Source organism: Labrus bergylta, chromosome 15 (assembly GCF_963930695.1).
Source record: "Labrus bergylta chromosome 15, fLabBer1.1, whole genome shotgun sequence".
Taxonomy (NCBI): Eukaryota; Metazoa; Chordata; class Actinopteri; order Labriformes; family Labridae; genus Labrus; species Labrus bergylta.
The window spans coordinates 21,050,725-21,068,170 of NC_089209.1; the positions used below are offsets into that span (position 1 = coordinate 21,050,725).

At 42.6% G+C, this 17,446-nt stretch overlaps 1 protein-coding gene across 2 annotated transcripts in view; it reads right to left on the reverse strand.

Annotated features, from left to right (window-relative positions):
- ches1 (checkpoint suppressor 1) overlaps positions 1-17,446 on the reverse strand; it is a 64,498-nt gene that overhangs the window by 6,608 nt on the left and 40,444 nt on the right. For both annotated transcript variants that reach the window (XM_029277240.2, XM_020633449.3), the window contains 2 exons: positions 15,664-15,815; positions 6,871-6,929 (listed from right to left, as the gene is read on the reverse strand). In XM_029277240.2, the coding sequence (XP_029133073.1) occupies positions 6,871-6,929; positions 15,664-15,815 (211 nt within the window). The remainder of the gene's footprint in view (positions 1-6,870; positions 6,930-15,663; positions 15,816-17,446) is intronic.

The following is a 17,446-nucleotide window of genomic DNA, read 5'->3' on the forward strand; positions in this document are numbered from 1 at the left end:
TTAAACCATTTGAAAATCTGAGGGGAGAACTAAAGATCATGGTTTACCTCTGCTCATATTCCAATCTCAAAGCTTTGGTCCATGTCAACGCATCTTCAACCTACTGTGTAAATGTTTTAGCTTTCTATTTTAAATGCAATCCATCAAAGGAATTGTTTTAGAATGTTTTCTTGAGTTTTATGAGATTTAGACAAAAAAATCCCTACAGCTCTCATCTGTGTAGGAAATAGCAGCTTGTTAGCTTAGCTTAGGGTTACCACTGTAAAAAGTGATACAAAGTGTCATTTTTACTCCTCTTTTGTTTGATTGATTAAACAAAAAATAGATAATATGTTGATACAAGGACTTTTAAAGTGCAGGATATAGCCAGCTAGCTTTTTATCCCTGTAAACTAATCTTTATCTTAAGCTAAGCTAACAGGCTGCTAGCTAAAGCCTTATATGTGCAGCACTGGCATGAGTGGTGTCATTCTTCTTGACTACCTCTCAACAAGACAGTGAATAGGTCTATTTTTTACTTTGTAATAATGATCTAGGTTTAAGAGTTGACCAGTGGAAAAAGGGGCTTTAAGAATTAAGTGTGATGACATTGAATGAAAGGAATCCATTTAATGCATCACTGTGTCCACAGGCTTTCTGAAAATACTGGAACATTTTCTGGTTCAGAACTAACAATATCTCAGTACAAAGATACTTTGGTGTAAAACCAAACTAAAGAACACCCAAACAAATATATTTTTTTCTATTGTAGCCCAAGTTTTCATCAAGGCTACAGCCTTGTATGAGTTCCTCCTTGTTTAACAAGCTGACAATTACTGAATGGACTGAAAAAGGAAAATCTATAGTACGTATTTGCTCCATCTCTGCAACAGCTGTGGATCTACATCTTTATTCTTTGTGTTGAAGACACAGAGAGATAACAGCAGAGTGTATGTATACATCTGAGCCAAAAGCTCTCATTACTCAAGGAACGCTGCTCAGCACAGCCATCCCACGAAAACAGCTGTCATTCTCATCTCCAGGGTCAGTTTGCATTTTGCAAATGATGACCTGCTGTTTGCTTTATCTGCCACAGAAGCATTTGTTAAGGAGTGAATCCCAGTTACTATTCACCATAGCATCAGTATACTGAAGTTGTTGTTTAAATCTTGTTTGTAATCCCAATAAATGTATGATTAATGTTATGAGGAGAAATTGAACTCGCCCTGGGTTCCACAAGTTTTCATGGCCAGACCCCCCAGAAAAACAACCCAGAACATTTATTTGCTTCATGTTGTAACACAAAAAGATGAATTATGTTTTTTTTGTTGTTTGTCATTGTTGGAGTGTTTCTGTAGCCTCTCCCAGTCCGGCTGTGTCCACAGTAATCTTATTGACTCCAGTTAGTGCGGCTCTGCCCCTGATATCTCCAGCTCTGCTCTCCATAACCTTATAAGTAGGTCCCTGTACAGAGTCTCTTTTATAATCTTGATCACTCGCTGCATGCTCGTGTGTGTGTGTGTGTGTGTGTGTGTGTGTGTGTGTGTGTGTGTGTGTGTGTGTGTGTGTGTGTGTGTGTGTGTATGTGTGTGTGTGTGTGTGTGTGTATGTGTGTGTGTGTGTGTGTGTGTGTGTGTGTGTGTGTGTGTGTGTGTGTGTGTGTGTGTGTGTGTGTGTGTATGTGTGTGTGTGTGTGTGTGTGTATGTGTGTGTGTGTGTGTGTGTGTGTGTGTGTGTGTGTGTGTGAGTGGGCAGTGCATTAGGTCTCCCCGGGTTGATGTGCAGTGCACCCAACTCTCCCTCCCTCCTTCCCAACCTCGCTCCAGTCAGGCTTTGGGTTGCCATAGCAACGCCTCCCCTTCCACATGCCACAGAGTGGTAGATCATGCATCAGCAGAGAAAGTGATAGAGAGAGAGAGAGAGAGAGATAGAGAGAGAGAGAGAGAGAGAGAGAGAGAGGGAAGGGTGAAAGGAAATACTGAGCTCTGTTTGACAAGGCCTCTCATAGCTCAGCGGCACACTCCTGACCAACACTGTTTACCCGACACACACACACACACACCATTTTTTTCTTCTTGTTTTTTTGGTTTGAATGTCTCAGCAAAACCTTTCTCTTTGTCTTTCTAATTCCGTCCCCTCTTGTTGATTTCTTCTCCTCTCTATTGATCTCGCTGTTGTTCTATGTATAGTGGTGACTCATATCACCAACTGAGCATGCATGCTGTCTGTGCAGGTAAAAAGAACAAGGAACATATGCTAAGGAGATGGTGTGACAAACTAAACAGGGGGAAAAAAAACAGGCAGCAAATCTTCTAAGGTCTGTCCTCTCTCACCAAGATTGAGCAATACATTTTACAAGCTGAAAGCAGTAAAAAAAAAAAAAAAAAAAAAAAAACTCAGATTGGTAGCAGAAAGCAGAACGAGCTCAGGAAAAAATGTAAATAGAAAAAAGAAAAGGTGTCTGTCGGAATCTCAGCCTTTTTCCTGGAGAGAAAATATCCTCTAGTCTGCCTTTTTTTTGCCTCTGTCTGCTCAGCTGCTCTGCCTTTTCTGTCTGCTTCCTACGTCTTCGCCCGCCCGCCTGCCTGTTTTCCAGGGCAAAGCAGAGCCCTCAGCCTCCCTCCCCTCTCCTATGCTCTCATGTGCCGTACACGCACTCCTCTGCTCTCCTGTTAAATGAGTTCCACATGGCCCTGCAGGCTGCACTCTCTGCACGGCTGGCAGACACACATAGTACATAGTACATAGACACACCGAGTACACACATAAACACACACACACACATACACACACACACACACACACACACACACACACACACACACACACACACACACACACACACACACACACACCCCTCCAAGTCCCACAAGCAGTCCAAAGGTCCAAAGGTCAAGCCCGGCAGACCTTGAGAACGCAACTGTTTGAAAGTGGCCTCTCGCTCAGTCAAAACACCCCCCTCCTCACACACACACAAACCCACACACTCCTGGTTATGTGCCTTCTTGGCTGCCGTGTGTTGAACTGAGTACAGAGTTTGAGGGCAGGATGCATACTAATGTTGTCTGACTGACTGACTGACTGACTGACTGACTGGCTGACTGACTGACTGACTGGCTGGCTGGGTTGCTGGTGGGCTGAGTATGCTGGCAGTTTAACTTGATGGCTAATCAGCTTGTCTATCCGACACTCCAGCTGAGAGTCTAAGTGGCTGGCTGACTGACGTGCTATGACTTACAGGAAGGGGGGGGAAGGAAAAATAACAGCAACACTTAATTACTGTAACTTAATCAGCTGTTTAAACACAGCGACAAACACAGGTCACATCAGGCTGAAGGTTAACCAGGACATAAACTTTGCACTTTAAGCTTTGAGTCAATCTTTTTTTTTTTTCTGTCAATGCCTACATTTTTTCACATTTCCTCTGGTGAAGTATATTTCTGTATGTATGACATAAAAAAGATCAAATCAAATCAAAACTTGATGGGGTTCATCAATTTTAAAAATAATGTCTATCTGAATGAAAACAGTTTATTAAACATCGTCTGTGACTCTGAAAGGAGCTCGTCACATAAATAAAGCGTTTTCAAAGTGTGCCGGTTGGCCTAGTGGACAGGTTGCCCGGCCTGTCTACAGACGGCCCAGGTTCTACTCTGACCCTTGACTACTTTTCTACATGTCAAACTATTCTCTCCATTTTCTTCTGTATCCACTGTCCTGCCAACGGATAAAGGCATAAACAACTCAAAAATAGATGAATATTTTTCTCACTATCTTTTCGCTAACTGTACAAGTTCTCAGAGGTAATCAGAAAATGTTCTTCAGTAAGGATAAGATGTCATATGATAAATATGACACTAGTCCATTGCAACATCTTTGTATTTAAAATTGAACATAGAAACGTTTTTCTGTTATCTGGGAAACACTGTCTTTGCAGCTGACAGATAAATAAAGCCTTGGAGCAGGTTTTTAAATTACTGCATCTAAAAATAAGGTTATTTTATTAATGATATCAGGTGACCTAAGCACTTAAATGAAATAAGAACACTTAGACAGAGCACATCCTGTATAATTTAGCTATTAAATGATGAACTTTTGGGCAGTGGGTTGGATTAAGGACACAGCTGCCAGGCATTGTCCTTGTGTTGATCCTGAGCCGGTGCCGGGCCACTGGGAGCGGCAGATTTCAGCCCACATCAGCTCAGAGCGGAGCATTTCTGAAAGCTCTGGGAATGGGAGATGGAAGTAATAACGGAGGGCACTAACAGCCCCAAACTCACTCTCTCTGGCAGTCCAATCCCTCTTTCTCTTTTCCTTGTCTTTGCCTCTGGCTGTCTGTCACAACTTTTTCCCTTTTTTTCTGCCTGATGTCACGCCTGACCATTGGGCACTCTTCCTCCTTTCAGAAACACATTACACATTTAAAAAGTTTCCTTTTCCTGTCTCTCCCTGTCACAAGTCAGCCCTCCTGGCTGTCTTCCTCTATTCACCGTGTACACACCGTAACCATTTTCCTCTGATGTCATGCTTTGAATGAGTCGCTCAAATGCTGTGAAAGTCAGAGATGGCCGTAGTTAATCGTTACATGTAACTTTGTTAATTTGTTTGTACAAAGTTGATACTTTAAGAGGCCATGATGACTTGGAAAACTCAAAATTAGACAAGTGTCTGTGTTTAAAAATTTGAATGTAACAGAAATATTTTTGATAGATCACAACTGTCTTTACTCTAGTGGAGCTCCGTACATTTATGTTGGTCAAGCAGCATTTCATAATGAAAGCATCAGATCAGAGACAGGCATTTTGGCTTGTTATTCAATAAGCTCTTTAAAGTATAGGAGGCAGAATGTGCTTGCTCAGGTTTTTTTTTCAGGATCAGTCTTACCTTGTAAGAGCAGGGTTTGAATGTTAACGAAAATAATAATAAATAATCAGTTTTCAAAATCAATGCTCAGTCTAAAAATGACTAATAAAATTAGAGCTGATAATAAACGATTTACAAACATATGCCCAGCTCTGGTGATAGGATCGCTGTATTCCAGGTGGTGAAAATGCAGGGTGTCTAAAAACTAAGGTTTACTATGTGACTTTCAGAGTATTTGTCCAGTAGGTGTCGCACTTTAGCACCAGTCTCTCAAACCAAAACAAAGCTGGTCCTTCAGTGCACCAGTTCTATTCATCACTCCTCCTTCCTTTTGAGTTTTGACCAAGTGCAGATGTTTCTACGACTCATCTCCACTAACATTCGTTACCCAAAGATGATTTGGTACGTATTTCTTGGAAGTATTAGCCTACCAAAAATGTAGTCTTATCTCCTGTTTGGAAAGTCTGTCGGTTCTTCTTGCATGGTTCTCTTGCGACAAAACTGCGATTATGCCTCTACTAACAAGGTACCTGAGTGGGCGGGGCCGTCTCTCTTGGACTGGGATTGGTTCACGTGATTGAAACATGTTTGAGCCTCTGAGCGAAACATAGACAAGCTAAAGAAGCACTTTCCAGAGCTAGAGGGAGAACAACAAGCCTAGAGGGAGTTTGACAGATAATCTGGAGGGATGTTAGGCCTTATTTCAAGGTCAAACAACATTGTTTTTGAACCACCAACGGCCAGTTTTAGCATGTTAACACTTTCTACCAAGTAAATTACTACCTAGTGTACTGTAGGCTACACTAATTTAGCATTACATTAGCTATTAAGCTAGCACAGTTGAAATATGGCTAATAGCTAATGCATGGCTTGAAGGTAAATTCCTTGCTAATGTAATGTTCGCTATAAACTGCATCGACAACTTTCCTATTGTATTTATAGCATTATTATCAAGTCAATGAGCTTTTAGCTACTTTTAAACTAATGCTAGTTCTAAATATTTATTGGCTAAATGTTATGGGTTATCAAATATGTTGTCCAAACGTTCAAAAAGACCTCCAGATTTCCACTGTCTTTTCAGCAGCTGATTAATCGAGAAGCAGAAAAATGATTATAATTTTTGAGATAAACTTCAGTTTTCAAACTCACAACTTTGAACACAGCAGTTCGACTTCATCGCAGCATTTGGGCCTCCCACTCTGAGCATGACATCCACGGAAAATGTGCGCAGAGGGGTTGTCTGTCTATCCTTCAGTCTGCCTGTCCAGCCATTCAGACACATCACTCTCTGACTGTGTGCGTCTAGGGGGAGTCCAGGTTTTCAGACACTCTCTCCAGCCCCGGCTCCTTGACCATTACCACTCCATTATCAGCAGCGATGGAGGGCGCGCCGCAGACGCCTAATGTATCCATTTCCCCCTCCATTTAGGACTCGGCGGCCCAGCGAGCTACCGGAGTGCTCCCTGATTGGGATTGAATGTCCATTTAAACTGCTGTCCAGCCACCAGGGAGGAGGTCGAGGAGGTTGGGGGAGGAGAGGAAGGGGAGGAGATGAGAGGGATAATGGGAGATACTTGGAAAAGGAGGTGTGTAAGAGTTAAAGAGAGAAACTGCATGTTGTGTTGAATGGAGAAAAGGAGGCAAGGGGGATTGCTCCCCAGCCAGGGATTTTGAAGCTGAGATTTCCTCTCCCTCAATCTTTCTCGCTCTCCCTCTCTCTCTCTTGCTGTGTCTCCATCACTTTTTCTTTTTTTATTTTTTATCCTCAAACTTTCAAATACGCCTCCGTAGGAAAAGCATCCCTCCTCTGGCAGCGAGCCAAGTGTCAGAACTCAGCGCTCGGTATTCTCAAGGTGCGCTTCTAAAAAGAGGGATTTGGAATTGAGATGATTGGAGTTGGCACATCGGAGAGGGCGGAGGGAGAGTAAGAGGGTGAGACAGAGACAGAAAGAAAGAAAGAAAGAAAGAAAAGAGGTGGGGGATCACATACATACTGTACAGTACATCACTAGCGGAGGTGAAGTGGTACCTTGTAGGAGAACTCCTCCGTTCTTTCTGAAGAAGGGACTCCCCGACCACAATGGAGGACTAAAAAAAGGAGAGAAGAAGAAGAAAAGGAAGAAGAGAAAACTGGTCAATCATTTGATCATGTTGCAGCAGCCAAACCAACCCAGCAGGCTTCATCACAAGGCAGATAGCAAGGCAGGAATTTGAGCCCATAAGCCGGCGCTTCTGATTATAGTGATTAGATTCCCGGGTGTCCCACTGTTGCCATTATTCCCTGTGATTACCTCGGAGAATTACAGCCTCGCCGCTGTAGTCCATGGGGGTAATTTCTCATGACAACCCCCCATCGCTGCCCGCCACTAGTCCATTTACACACATTTAAAAGGAAAAAAAAAAAATCATCAACGCACACACTTTTAACACGCACTCTTGTCACAGGGAAATGTTTAAGACAGACTGATTTGCGTACAGTGTGGCGCATTAAAACACACACTTACACTTGTACTGCACACACACACACACACACACACACACACACACACACAAAGATGAACACACAAAACCGGGGACTCAGTTTAGGTGATCATTGCACCACTAATGAGGGAGGTAATGACGGCATTTCTCACAGAGATGGAGACATCTTCACTCATATGCACACACAGGAGGACAATAGAGACAGCGCTGCGGGTGAAGCCATCATTTTAAGGCAGAAAGGGAAGGATGGAGGGATGGGGAAAGAGGGGAAAAAGAGAGAGAGAAAGAGAGAGTGAGAGGCTGAAAGAGTTTTTCCAGGTTGAGTGGTCTTTAGCTCCCCATTAGGCAACACGTCTGACTGCTCTCTGCTCTCTCTCTGAAGCCAGACAGGCTGTTCTCAAACACAGTCACTGTGTGTCTGACAACATGGATCTTGGTCATATACACACACACACACACACACACACACACACACACACACACACACACACACACACACACACACACACACACACACACACACACACACACACACACACACACACACACACACACACACACACACACACACACACACACACACACACACACACACACACACACACACACACACACAGGAAAGAAAACACCTGGAGACGCTGTGAACTCTTGAGAAAAGCAGCACACTCGTTCCCACTCATCAGGAGAGTTTCCTTTGTAATGTGAGTCCTGTTTTATGTGCTGCTCAATGAGAGGATTTGGACGTCTGCACTTGTGATGTGGCTCTCACCTCAACAGATGCACGCACACACAAACGCGCACACACACACACACACACGCACACGCACACGCACACGCACACGCACACACACGAACACAGCAATACGAAAAAAAGCAAAAGCAGCAAACGCAAATTTCAGCCCTGAGCCACCTGCTGTTGCCATGGAGAGTTGCCACATTGCGTTGCCACGGCGATAACATATTTTCCTGCGCTAACAGCCTGTCTGTTTTCCCTACCAACCCCCCCTCTGCCCATCTCATCCCCCCTTCTCTTCTCTCTTTTTTTAAACTCTTTTTTCAAGCTTTTTCTGATTCCCTTCACACTCTCTCTCTCTCATTCTCTCTCTCCATTTCTAACTCTCTTCTCTTTCCTCTTTTTTTCCATCTTTATCTTTCACTACCTTTTTTGTCTCCCGTTCTTACGCTCTTCTCTCTTTCTCCATTACTATCTTTCTCTCTCCCTTTCTTACTCTCCTCTTTCTTTCTTTCTTATTCTCTCTTCCCTTTCTCGTGCTCTCTCTCCCTTTCTTACTCTCCCCTCTGTCTCTCTCTTTCACTCTCTCAACAAATGGCTTCACAGGGCGACAGCACCTGCCTTATACTACATGTGTTGCCATGGCGGCGTTCCCGTTGCCAAGGAGACCCTGTGCATTTAATGTAGTGGGCGAGGGGCTAAACTCGTGGCAGACGCTCGTTCTGCATCTCAAAAGCAGCCCCCACCCCACACCTCCACCCCAACATTTTACCTCAGCTCTTTTTCTCTGAGGGAGGGAGCGGAGCTGGAGGGAGAGAAAGAAAAAGAGGGAGAACGGGCTCCTCCCCAACCCCCTTGAGACACCCTTCCCTCCTTCCATCCATTCTACCCCCCCCCCCCCAACCCCCCCGCCCTTCTCATCCAGATGCTGATGGGGTGTGAAGGAATGCACCATGGCGCTGACCTCCTACCCAGCATGCTCTCTCTCTCTCTCTCCTCCTCCTTCTCTTCTCTCCTGCACAAACACACACGCGCACACACATATGCATATGTCATCCACTCACACATTTGTTAACGCATGCATAGGATACAAACATTCACATACACACACAGTTGTATTGAAACACACAACTGCACTGCCTTTCTCTCTCACACACACACACACACACACACACACACACACACACACACACACACACACACACACACACACACACACACACACACACACACACACACACACACACACACACACACACACACACACACACACACACACACACACACACACACACACACACACACACACACACATGCAGATACAGTCACACATATGCACACACTCGGCAGGTGGGGGTGGACTGTAGCGCTGTGAGTTATTACGGTCCATGAAAAACCAAGAGGTGTGAGCGACAAAGAGTAGAGGACAAAGAAGCATCGAGGCTCTCTCTCCATCTCTGTCTCTCTCTCGCCCCTCTTTTCTCCATCTCTCCACTCCACCCAATATCTCTCTCCCACCTACATCTCCATCCCCTCATTTTTTCTCCCACTTCCGACTTGTGTGGAGCTGCTCGAGACAGTCCTTGACCTCCACATAATAGACATGCTGTGCAGCCATTCTCAGTCATTACGCTTCATAACATAATATTCTTCAGAGTGAGTGCTCTTGAGAGAGATATTGTGTTATATTGATTGGAGCCCCGGAGTTCATAGATATGTATAAAAGAAACAGTTAATACCTCATCACATATTCTGGAATAGACTAGATTAAATTAATGTTCGCCTGACAAGGTTTAATTAAGATTCATATTCCGAACCTACAACGCACAAAAAACATGCACATCTTCCAACAGTGGCAAAGCTTAAATATTCATGACTTTTTTTTTTTACAATGTTACATTTTTGAACAGGATTTTACAAGATTTATAGAGTACGTCTCACTCTTGCAAAAACCTGAAATTTTCAGGGTGAGTTTTATGTGCGAACGCAAACATCCAAATTATTCCCCCGCTCTTTATCCAGAGTTTCTCCTGCCAGCATCCTCGCAGAAAGTCCCAGCGAGCTGATGTGAGAAGCGACAAGATGTAATCTGAAGAATTTACCTCGGACGAGTTGTAGAGGGTGGTGGCTTTAATTCTCTGTGAGTTCATATGTGAAAACGACTTATTAATATAGTTAAGCTTTCCATGCTAACTCTAATTTAAATGGAGTGTTTCTCCATTAAGATTACAATTACCCCCTAGGGGTACTTAAGGGAACTGCAGGGGATATTTGCCCTGTGAAAATACAATTAAAACAATGACATTTCAATGACATTTAATAAACCATATTTCATTATGACTATTTCTATTTTCAATGTTACTGTTAAAGCTCCTATGAGTGTTGTGTTGACTTTGGCTCCCCCTGTTGACAAAGTGGAGCTTTGCAGATCCTGTCGTATACTGTAGTGTTTTCTGACAAAAAAATCAAATACGTTTTTATTTTTCCCCGTCAAAAATGCAACTCATGATGAATCTCTGACGTAGGAAAAAAATAAAAAAGGCTGCCTTGACAGCGTGCTGTTAATCGATTGGTCTGACACCAGAGTTTCAACTGTGGCAACAAACTGAAACACTTCAGGTGTGTGTTTTTGAGTAACAAGGTATTCGTTTTGTTATTAAGACGTAAAGTCTGCCAACCAGAAGTTTTATGAATATAATAAGCGAGCATAATTGAAAGTGATGAATAATTTCACAACGAGGACAAATGATCAGGAACATGTCCTCTGACAAAGCCGTCCTAACTCAAGGTCCCCCTTACAGTTTTACCCCCGTGTAGTTTTCAGCTGTTTCACATGATCCTCGTTATTCTCTTGACATGGAAATAGTTTTAAATGACATTTTTTCAACATCTGCATTTCAACAGATGTTAATGTGTGACACAGGTAGAAAGCTACGCAAAAAGATGAACAGTGTCAAAGATAAGTGGACACTGAGTTTAGTATGGATCTCTATTCACAGCAGTTCAAAGTGAACACATGTTCCATTCCCTATGCGCATTTTGATTAACTGTGATCTGCAAGCTCCAAGCTGTACAAATCTGTTTTCTGTTCAGTTCTATCTAGCAGCACGATTGTCACAAGTTACTTACTTGACTGAACTTTACATTTGTGCCTTCACTTTAACATTTAAAAGCTGCTGAGGAATTAGAACAGCTCGTGTTTCCCTCCTCCTGCTTCTGTTGGGCTCTAAAAACCCCAAAATAGGATTTCATGAATTATAAACGACTTAGATCAAAGTTTTATTGATATTCCATTATATCAGACGGGGTTTCACAGCATCTCGTGAATTATCTTTTACTTTCTCAGCCTTACATGTTAAATATCTGTGAAAACTTTAAATCTAGCTGCTCCAGTTTGTGACAGAGCAGCCGCTGACTGCTGAAGGAGTTAAAAAAGCATATAAGTGGTGTTCATGTTTTAGAACATTAGCTACAAATTGGGCATACTGTACATGCTGTGCCTGCGCTCTGCATCGCTGCTGGCCAATTTCTAAAGCACACCATAAATTCTTAGATTGATTTTGTACTTTCCAGGCAGCTGCTGGTTTCCATTAATCTATGTATGCCACAGAAACTACAGAGATCTGAAAGAAGCCATGCTGTCCAATCTGAGGTAGCGTTAACGAGCCTTTTCACGTTTTGACAAAGTTGTGGTTGAAAGAAGTGACTTTTTGAAAGCTTTCCTCTTCAAGGATGTTCAAGGATGCTCTTACTGTACATCAGTGAGTGGGATTTTTTTTTCCAAAGGGATAAAAAAAGAAGCAAAAAGGCGATGAAAAGGCAAATGTAAATGTTAAAAGTTTCTTGTTCAGTAGCTCACTCTGCTTGTTATTGATTTTATTTTTATGTCAAGATCATTTTCAATTTTAAAGAGATAATAAGTCCATGAACAAACTGCTTCAGATGGAGAAAAACATTCATCTGCAACTATTTGAAAGTAAATATTTTCCTTTTTTTATTTAAGCAAACACGATCATGACCATGTTCATGATCTGGTAAAATATTCTTGTTCATGTAGATTTTCTCTGATTCCAAATATTTATATATCTTTGTTTTGGACTTTTGGTCAGAAAACAACTTGTATATGTACTCTAAAAAAAAGTGTCTTGATTTGCAGTCCTGATGGATACAGGTGTCTGCTGGGTCAGGTAAAATAACACACACACACACACACACACACACACACACACACACACACACACACCACTAGCACCATGCTTGCTCTCTTGCTGCTGCATGGACTCTCCTCAGGAGCGCTCCCATTCCCCACTGTGTGTCACAATGCAAAATGATCACCCTCCCCTACCTCGCTCTCCTCCCCCTCCTCCCATACTCCAACCTTCTCCTCACACCACCCCGCCTCCCCGTCCTCCTCGTGTTCCGAATCCGGCCTCCAATTTGTTCCACTTCCCCATACCTCATTGTTCAAAATGACACTTTTACATTTTATGGTGAACCAATTATTCTGTCTTACACAGTCCGCTGGCTCTGCAAGCCAACCTGCCCGGATCAACTGGGGAGCGTGGTGCGGTGGGTTGGGGTGGCTGGTGGTGGTGGTGGTGGTGGTGGTGATGGTGGTCGGGTATTCGAAAAGGGAGGGAGAAGGAGAACAAGGGAAAAGAGACGACTAATAGTAGCTCTCGCTGACACCTCCACAGGGATGGACAGAAAGAGCTGGAAACTGAGAAGTTAGCAGAGGGAGAGGATGAAGTGTGGAGGAGAGGTCAGGAGAGGAGAGTGGTGGAGGAAACAACATAGGTGGATGCTGTGGAGGTGTGTGTGTGGATGCCGCAAGGGGTCGGAGAATGAAGTGAATGTAGACAAAGGAGGATTTAATTGAATGATAAAGCGCTGGAGAGAGAGTGAAAAGAGAGGATAAATCACAGCAGGGATAAATAAAGAAGACGGAGTACAAGGGGGGGGGGCAGTGGTTGTAATGTATGCCTGAGGATGAGCGGGAGGGGGTGTGGGACATTAAAAGAGGAGACAAGAGAGGGAGAAAGGAGCGGAACAGAGGAGCTGCAGGAGAGGCAGAGCAGGGGGATGGACGGAGGGAATGAAAACCAGCACTTTTACCTGCGCTGCGCCTTAGGGAGGAAGGAGGTGGGAGGAGGGATGGGAGTGAAAACAGCGGGCAAAAAGATTCAAGGAAAGGATGGGGCGGGTCAGCTGTAGAATGCCGGGGGCCAGGTGGGCGGAGAGGGAGAGACAGATGGAAAGAGAGAGAGAGAAAAGAGGTGGAGGAGTGTATATGTTTTATGTTGTATGAGCCTCAGGGCTGCAACTACCAATTCTTTTTTATCATTTTATGTATTAATAATCTTTTTCATTAATCGTTTAGTCTATAAAACATCAGAGAGGAGAGCAAAAGGCTTTCCCAGAGCCGAGGGTGACGTCGTCAACCCACTTCTTTGGTCAGAAACAGGCTAAAACCCAAAGATAATTCACTTACAATGGTCTGTAGGATGGGTTAATAGCACTGATTTCTCAAGTTGATTACATTTAGATTCACAAAGACCTGCTTTGATGTGAATTGATTTGATTCTCGTCCACTTAAGTACAGCTATTGCATGAATACAGTACAAAAGCATCTATTCTTGGAACTTCTTTTCTTTTGCTCCACATGTAAACAACACTGTTTTCTTTAAAGTATTAAGTTGCTTCAAGAGCAAAATTATTTCCCTCCTTTTTAACTGTGGACCTAAAAAAGCAAGTCAGAATACACAAAAACACCACTCTTAAAAAATAACCACAGGCCTACACTTTCTGTACAAATGCAGACCAAATGTTTTGTTTTTTTTCTGTGAAAGGATGCAGATTTATAGTGCTTAAACACTTGCAGAAAACTCCAGAAAAACTCCTGATATTTCCAGGAGGAGCTGTGTATGTGAACGCACGCAGCAGACTTTTTCACTCGGACTTCACCCGGAGTTTTTCCTGCCAAGACCTCTAGTATTTTTTCTGCAGGAAGTCCGAGTGGGCTGATCTGAGAACAAAGCAGGATATTCTCCGTAGAATTCACCTCGATCCAATAGGAGGGAGAGTGACGTTTATATACTGTGACTGCTGCACGGTGCATAGAGTGTCTGCACGCGACCACTACGATCTCCGTGCACATAATTAAAAGGCCTATCTTTGCATTAAGAGTTCAGCCATAAATAGAAAGAGAAAATAATTTTCCAATTTTAAAAGCTTTTACTAGAAAAAGAGTCCATGTTTTACTTAACAAGACACATAATATAGATCATGGACATTAATTTTTTTTTCAGTGCTAATTAAATGTAAATATCTCAGAATATTTCCATGACACATGTTTGTACTACAACTCCAAGTTTGATCTGCTAAACTGTCGAAGCTGCAAAAACATTCATTTCTACCTGCATCATACTTGTAGGAAGGTGTGTGTTTTATGGGACCTTAGTAAAATCAACACACTTGAAAAGAAAGAGTGCCTAGTAGGTCAGTTGGAGGAGAACAATTCAATGTAAAGAAACAGAGGCCTCTGTTTATCTGCAGCTCTCCTACACGATGTAACACAGGCCAGTTACAAAAACAAAGAGACAAATCAAGTAGGTCAAAGAAGAGTAAGAAAAACTCCTTTCAATGACAGTCAGCTGATGAAAACAAAACACCTTGAGCCGTGTTAAAGTTGCTAAAGACCATTGACTGTATATCAATATGGACAATGCTTCTCCATCCCCGTCATTTATACAAAATTGAAGCCAAAATAGCTCCACCTCTGTCATATTGCGTTGGTGACACAGTATGGAGCTAATTCATGCGCAGAAGTGAGCTGGCTGGTGGACCCGCTAAAGTGCCTAATCAGAAAAATGAACACCAAACTAGACTAAAATCAGCATGATCATTACTTCTTCTCACAACAGAATCCATGTCCAAAAAATGTATTCAACGTGTGTTTAAACTTTTTAGTTTGACCCATGTCCGCTCTCTTAACATATAGGAGACATGGTTTATGACCTATACTGCAGTCGGCCAGCAGGAGGAGCTCTACATATTTTGGCTTCAGCCCCCAGGCGGCTGTTGCTCCATCCATCTTAATATAAAGTCTTTGGTACAGCTTACTTGGCATTATCAAAGTAATGATTAGCCAAAGAAAACCGACACTTCAACATTTATTTTAAAACCATCAGGTGCAAAAGAGATGACCCCTGGAGGAAAACAACTGCTTTTACTAAATATAAAGATACATGTTTTTACCTGTTTTACAGTCGCATCAGTACATGACACAGAAGACACATTCAGACCGCTTGTGTATCACGTCTGTGTCTTTAAATATTTTGAGTCCAAAAAGGTGTGAAATCATTTGTATGTACCACGGCTCAATGTTTCAGCTCAGATGTGCCTCATCAGTTGGAGTCAAAACAAATCCGGCCATGTGCTGTAACATCTACAGTATGTGTGAATCAACATACGCCACATATGTGCGTGTCCATCTGTACCCACTTTTAATGAAAATAACAATCCTATCAGGGTTTATAAAGGAATTAACCAATCATTCAAGAGACATGTCACCAGCAATTAATCAGCCAATCAGCTCTTTTCGCTCACCTGTGGTGAAATGTCTGAGGCAGGGTGGGTGGGGAGGTGGAGGGGGTGGCCAAGCCGGGTGAGTAGGGATGGTACGGCGTCTTCTTTAGCGCCTGGATCAGGTTGTGCCGGTACTCCGGATCTATGGACCACAGAGAGCCTTTACCTATGCTCTGAAAAACAAAGAAGAAACAAAGACGTCAGTGAGAAGCACACACAAACACAACACAGCAAACTCACATGAGCCGATCGACAAGTCCAGACCTGGTTCCGGGTTTGTATTTACCAAACCACCTGTGCACACAGAATGACTCCCATATTCCCCCGCGAGGAACACGATTTAAAACATCTTCATTGCCTCCTTGCTCTGAATTGGAAGAAAATTCTTGAGGCTTTTTACTGATTAAGACACAGGGAGACTCTTTAACTTTTTCCACTCCAGAGGCGATGATCGTGTGTATTTTTAGATCAAAGCATTCCCCTCCCCCCCTCACCTAATGAAGCTGTCGGCTCCCAATCTGAGTGAAAGCAGCCTATAGATTATAGAGGAGGGAGGGATCTGGCCATGAAAATACAGAAAACAGTCTCCGTCTTTATCTCTCACCGCCTTCTCCCTGCTTTCATCTTCCTCGTCATCTGAAGGTGGCAAAATCGGGAGTTTGTGTACGACAGACAGAGAACAAGAAGAGGAAAATAAATGTTAAATAAAAAAAAAAAACATCCTGCGCCGTGTTCAGCTCACTTTGTAGTGCTCTGCGATGTGATACAGGTACAGGCTACAGGGAGGGGAGATGTCAAGACTGCGGGCTTCTGATTTCTGCAAATACCACAAGGAATCTATTAAAAAGGGAAATGTCAGATATGCCAGAGCATGTTAGCATTAATTGGAGACAAATTCTAAAACCTGAGGAGCAGTTTGTATTGAAAAAGATAAGAAATACACACTTTATGACTCCACGGGCAAGTTGAATGTTCATCATAACTTCTCTGGATATTACAGCGCCATAGTCTTTGGAGCGTCCTCTTCCAAAAAAAAAACCATCTCTCCAAGAGTGTCAGTATTTCTGGGAGGACAAGTGGCTGTTTTTCTGGTAAATAATTCAGTTATTTATGAATACTTTGCTGCAACTTCTGCAAAAAGAAACTGAAATTATGCTTCCCGTTCGTATCATGTTTATCATCCTGTGACCACTCAGATCTATCTTATTTATATATTTTATACTTTGCAAACTTCTTAGAAATTTAATGAGCAAAAGAGTCAACTCAGGGGTACAAAGTTGTTTTGCTCCTGCACACAGCGAAAAGTAAGAATAACATTGAAGACCTGTTCTGAAGTGATGAAATGATTGATAAAGTATGCTCTAAGAATCAGCCAATCAGAGACAAGGACTTACATCTTACATTTTCTAAGAAAGAGACAGAGCACAGTCTAAATTGAACCAATACATTGGCAACATTTGAAACGTGGGATTTTAGACAATGTGCAGTTTAGACAGTGTGCAGGAGTTCATCTGCAGTTTTTGTTTAGTACAAAACAAGAAATTCCCCAATGCTAGTGCTAAGGACTTCTAATGTTGCTTCTTCTTTATCAAAGAGGGTATGTTGATTGTTTGATTTTGAGTTGTATTTAAGTTCTGCAGTCGGGACAAACCAAGCATAAACCAACAAAACTTAAATATGAAAACCTGTTAAAATATGTTGAGTACATAACTTTAAATGTCACTGCAAAAGTAGGACACATCCTAAACTTCAACTGAAGCATGCACATCTGACGTCCAGAAACATAAATCCAGCTGCTAGTAGA